The sequence below is a fragment of the Magnolia sinica genome, chromosome 7 (assembly GCF_029962835.1).
Source record: "Magnolia sinica isolate HGM2019 chromosome 7, MsV1, whole genome shotgun sequence".
NCBI lineage: Eukaryota > Viridiplantae > Streptophyta > Magnoliopsida > Magnoliales > Magnoliaceae > Magnolia > Magnolia sinica.
Genome location: NC_080579.1, coordinates 35,670,618 through 35,676,617, shown reverse-complemented (window position 1 = coordinate 35,676,617; position 6,000 = coordinate 35,670,618). Strand labels below are relative to the sequence as shown.

The following is a 6,000-nucleotide window of genomic DNA, read 5'->3' as shown; positions in this document are numbered from 1 at the left end:
GGAAACTGGCCATTGTGTCAAATCATGTACTATAATTGTTGCATAGGGAAATAGTCCTTTGCTAGAAAATGTTTGGTGATCCATCCTTAAATAACTTTGGTCAAATGATATTAACCATAATGCAAATTTTTATTTTTGCTTCTTATCATGCTTACCTGATATGCAATCATTTTAGAGTCAAGTTTGCATAAGCAATTGGAGAGAATTGGAGGGTATTGTTTGTTGGGAATTAGTTTCGCCATTCCTCACCAAACGTGCCCTAACTAGGCTCAAACCAACTAAAGTATCCCTAAACAGGGCCTGTTCCAAAATTAGTGTGGGAAACGATCATAGCCTCTTACTCGTGGACACTCGTTGGTACCCACAGTTTGCAGTTTTAATTCCTGATTCTGTCCGACCCCTTCCAAGATCCTGCGTATCATCCACGCCTGAGGATCGGAGTTTTTCTCAAGAGTTGAAAAAAGATCCCTTGGCCATCTTTCTCACGGTCACGGCCTCACGGGACGGGGAGCCGCCGTTGCCAAGAGATACCAAGAGCTGGTGCCGGGAAAAGAAAAGAAGAATAAAAGAGGGAAAGAAGGTCATGGCCGTACCAGGGAGGCGAAACGGGCTGTTGGAGGAGGAAGAAGAAGAGGAGCAAGGGCTGTTTGTCGAAGAGGAAGAAGAGCAAGGTTGGGTGTTCGATGTCGAACCTCCTCCACACCTTCGAGCTCTCTCTGAAGCAGCCCAGCTTGGCAACGTCGACGCCCTTCGCCATGCTCTCGGTAGTGTCAACTTGCTTTTCTTATCTCGTTGTTTCAATTGATTTATTTCAGTTTCTAACCTCTCTCCTCTAGTTAATCTGGTCTGAAATGAGTTTATTTAGTTTCCTGGATACAGAACCAAGACATGGATCATCCCAGCCCCTGCATTAATCACCCTGGTGAGGAGTCTCGAACATGAGACACTCTGATACCAATTTGATGCATGACAATTAACCACTTGCTCTGAAAGCTCAACTGATAGAGCATGGCAAATTAATTCCTTGATCTCATAGCACATGCCCCAAATTCATGGGTTAGGTCCTTGGCCGAACCCTCCTCATGGGCCCCAAATCCATGGGATCTGCTCACACGAGCCACCCCCAAATCCACGGGTTCTGCAGGCCACTCACCCTGAGTGTGCCCCTGCATCCCACAGGCCACCCAATTCGAGCCTGGTGTGAAAATGCCCCTGCATTAGAAAGGGTGAGGGTGCTTATGCTATTTGCATGAAAAATATAAAATGGGAGGAATGCCGCTGAGCAGGCAAAATCAGCACCACTGATTGGGTGAAGCATGTAAAACCTAAACCATTGGTTGCTAAAAGTGCAAAGACATCCAGATCCTACATTCAAAATCCCTTCCTATGTCCTTTTAAAACCCAAAGTTCATGACTCTCTGAAAACTATTTGCGATGGGTACTCCAAAGCTACTCAATTAGCCTCCTAAGTAGGACCATGGAACCCTCTTTTCTCTCTCCAAGACCATTCTTTTGAATCAAGAGAGAAGGTACAACTGGGATTGGACATGAGATTGTTCTTGGTATTTATAATAAAAAATTTAATTAATTAATTAACAAAGTGTCCATCAGTAACCTAGCTTTCCAGCACTGCTCTTAACTAGATGAGGGGCCTTTTCATCCAAGCTAACACCCATATTCTGCTTTCAATAAAACATAATCCTTCCACACATCCATTGCCATCCAATAAACCGGATCCACATTATAGAATGGTTGATTTCTTAGAGCACCAATCTGTTAAATCTTTTGAGGTTTTAGACATTCTAGTCCAAGAGAGTGAGATTCCAACAAAAGCTCCCATGCTTCTTTGCAAAGACCTTACATACTATCTAGCTCAAAAATTCCCATAAATTTGTAGCACAAGTTCCCAAATAGCCTCCAAACAAGTACTAAAATAACGAAAATAACTTCCACAATAGTCCCACTTATCCGACCCCCTAATTCGATCCTTTAATTCATATCCTCGATTCATCTAATCTCCCATCTCCACACTTTGTGAAACACTAAGTCTACTTGGACCAAGTTAACTTGGTTTATTGATTGAATGAGTTGATAGTTTGCTTCAAGTCTCTAAAGAGGAAAGGAGTAACCTAGAATCTGACAAGACCCTAGAGAAGCGTCATGTCTTGCTGCAATTTGTTGAGTTTTATTGGTTATGATTGCATGAAGCGTGAAGTGAATCAACAAGGAATGGACCATATGGGGTAAATCATGAAAAGGATAAATCATTACTTTTTTATTCATTTTTCCATCTTCTTTTTGTTGTATCTCAATGAAATGTGCCATGATCACTAAATTGTGCTTTATTTCTTATTGGTTGACTTTCAGTAGGTCACGTTGACAACCAACATTCTTATCAAAGGATAGAACGATATGTGATCAGAGAGAAGTGTATGGACTGCATGTATTTCATTGACTTTAATGGTATATACAGATAGGGTATGACATAATTGATCTAGCTGTATAAAAACATAAAAGGAATAACAAGTTGTATAAAATCTACAAAATTTAACTTATACACATACACATTAAAAGGAATAACAAGTTGTATACAATCTACAAAATTTAACCTATACACGTACACATTCCTTAAACTTGAGATGTATTCATGGGAATCATTGAGAGTTTGGAGACAATGTGCAAGAATTGGGAGGCACTATGAGATTTGGTAAAGAAATCAACAAGCTGTTCGAAGGAGGCATGGCATAAGAGGTGGAGTTGCATCTAGCAGCGTCATGACAACATTGGAGAAGATGGGCTGCTGATTTCAATGGTGAATGAGGTTTGGGGCTTTGATAGGAGGTCGTTGGAGATGGGCCTTGACAGGATTCGAGATCGATCGGTGTTTAAGAGGTGGTGGTGTTGATGGCGATGATGGTGCTGTCGGAAAAAGGAATGTCGAGACAATTGGAAAAGGGGAGAAACATTCTTAGAAAATGGACGGTGTAATATCATGTGATTAGAGAGAAGTGTATGAACTGTATGTATTTCATTGACTGAAATGGTGTATAAATACGAGGCATGACATAATTGATCTAGCTGTATAAACAGTTGTATAAAGACATAAAAGGAATAACTACTTGTATAGAATCTACAGAATTTAACCTATACACATACACATGATACACCAATGAATTCATGTAAAAAACTGTTACATTTTGGTGTTTTACATTTTCCCTTCATTTTCTATTTTTTAAAAAAGTTTTTGGCCAAAAACTATTAGTTATATGTGCCCATATTGTCCAATATGGTCCAATACATCCTCTTGTAACGTTTCGGGCTTGGCTTGTATGCCACCTGATTCCGATATTCAAAACCTTGGTGAGTTGGAAGCATCAACTTCAAAATGTTGACAAGAATCTAGGAAGTAGGTGTAGGAGCAAGACTCTGAGGCGTGATTCAAAGCAAGAAGTACACCTTATTATTGTTAGAAAGATATGCAGCTAAGCTGTTGGTATTTGGGATACAACCAGGTGTTGATTCTGATTGAGTTAGCCTCTTAAACAACAATTTTAATCACTGTTCGTGATCATGAATTATGCCTTCCTAACAACTTCCAATCCTCCAATGCCATACTCTTTCCCAAGTCTTGTTATTTCTTTCCTTGATTCTCAAATTTCTCCAGTTAATTTTAATGCATGGGCATTTTCACACCGGGCGAGTGGGGTGACCTGTGGGATACAAGGGCACACTCGAGGTGGGTGGTCCGTTTGAGGCGGGTGGCTTGTGTGAGGTGGAACCCATGTAAAGTGCGGCCCAGAAAGGGGGTTCAACCGATGTCCTAACGCATGGGGATGTGGGGCTTGGGCTATGAGATAAAGGGATTGATTTACCATACTCTATCAGTTCAAGCTTTTACAGCAAGTGGTTAATTATCCTACATCAAAGTGGTATCAGAGCGAGAGGTCTCGTGTTCGAGATTCCTCACCGGGGGTGATTAATGCAGGGGCATTTTCACACCGGGCTTGAGTGGGGTGGCATATGGGATGTAGAGGCACACTTGGGGTGGGTGGTCCGTGTGAGGTGGGTGGCTCGTGTGAGGTGGAAACCATGTGAAGTGGTGTCCACGAGGGGGGTTCGGCCGAGGTCCTAACCCATGGGATGTGGGGCTTGGGCTATGAGATAAAGGGATTGATTCGCCATGCTTTATTAGTTCAAATTTTTAGAGCAAGTGGTTAATTATCCTGCATTAAAATTTTCAAAAATCTCTTAATGCAACTAGATCAAAGAAAAGACTAATTGCAATGTAGTTCATTGTACCAGATTGAAAGTTTGAATCACATGAGAAAAGATCCAATGACTATGGGCAAGCTCAATTGATTTGATGTTTTACATTTTTCCTTCATTTTCTAATAAGTTTTCTTAAGTTTTTGGCCAAAAACTATGGGCAAGCTCAATTGATATGTTTTGGTGTTTTACATTTTTCCTTCATTTTCTAACTAGTTTTCTTAAGGTTTTGGCCAAAAACTATTGCTTACTTATATGTGACCCATATCGTCCGATATGGTCCCTAGATCATAACGTTTTTGGGCTTGGTTTATATGCCACTTGACTTGATACCAATATTCAAAACCTTGATGAGTTGGAAGCATTAGCTTCAAAATACAAGCGTAAATAGCTAGAAAGTAGTTGTAGCAAGACTAAGGAGTCAATTCGAACCGAGTTGGGCACTTGAACAATGATTTTAATCCCTGTTGTTGATCATAAATTATTCCTTCCTAACCGTTACAAATCCTCCAATGCCATATTATTCCTTCTTAACCGTTATGAATCCTCTATCCCAAGTCCATAAATAAATAAATAAATAAATTCCCAAGTCTTGATATTGCTTCTTTATATTAGAGATCACCTCACCCATTCCTCTGTTCTTATACTAGAGAATGCCCCCCCCCCCCAATGAGAAACAAGAGAAGCCATTACGGAAGCTATAACGGCTGTTACAGGGCATAACAACCATTACCCTCATAATGGTTGAAAAAGCCATGTAACAACCAAAAAATGGCCACCTTTTCTATTTAAATCCCATTTCTCCTCTTTTTTCCCCCCACATTTTCCATTTTAAAATCTTTTCTAAATCATTCTACGACAAATTTCGACTACTCTTACTATTGTTTTTAGGATTAAAACAATAGATTGAAGTGATTTGGGTGAATTGAAGCTCCGAAGGCAATTTTTCGAAAAAAAATCGAATAAGAGGTATTTATTTATTTTTTATTTTTTTATTTCTAGTTCCAATGCTTGAATTTGATGTGTAAACATTAGAGACGCATAATCACTTCATGTTGTGTGTGTGTGTGTGTGTGTGTGTGTGTATAAATTTCGGAACAATTTTTGCTATATATGAAAAATATAGTTTATTATTATTATTATTATTATTATTATTATTATTATTATTATTTTTCGATTTTTGTTTTTGGTGCTTGAATCTGAGGTCTAAACATTAGAGACACATAACCATGTGGTTTATTTGAATTAACCACTTCTTTTAGTATTTTGTTATTATTATTATTTTTTAATTTTCAAAACAATTTCTGCTATATATGAAAAATATAGAAAAATTATTATTTTTTCCCGATTTTAGTTTCCAGTGCTTGAATTTGATATCTAAACATTAGAGGCACATAACCATGTGGTTTATTTGAATTCATCGCTTTGTTTAGTATATATATATATATATATATATATATATATATATATTTTGTATATGTATATATTTTATAAATTTTTGGAGCGATATCTAAAATCAGAATTCCTTGCCAGCCAAGATCTCTAAAATAAGAAAACCCTTATATATGAAAATCCAATAATATTTATTTCCTATCATAGAGATGTTTTCATAACATAAAATATGAAAGGAAATTAGGAACATGATAGAAAAGGAAATTGATCCTTGTGCACACGGGTGGAGCGCGCATGTGTTGGATGTGGAGTGATTGCATCACCTCTTAATGCAAGACAATT

At 38.3% G+C, this 6,000-nt stretch overlaps 1 protein-coding gene across 4 annotated transcripts in view; it reads left to right on the top strand.

Moving 5' to 3' along the window:
* Nucleotides 1-240: 240 nt before the first annotated feature.
* LOC131251294 (uncharacterized) overlaps nt 241-6,000 on the top strand; it is a 35,041-nt gene continuing 29,281 nt past the window's right edge. For 3 of the 4 annotated variants that reach the window (XR_009173720.1, XR_009173721.1, XR_009173719.1), the window contains exon 1: nt 241-764. Coding sequence is in view for 1 of the 4 variants with exons in the window: in XM_058251921.1 (XP_058107904.1) it covers nt 584-764 (181 nt within the window). In the remaining 3 variants the exon portion in view is untranslated. The remainder of the gene's footprint in view (nt 765-6,000) is intronic. The other variant, XM_058251921.1, reaches the window with a different exon arrangement.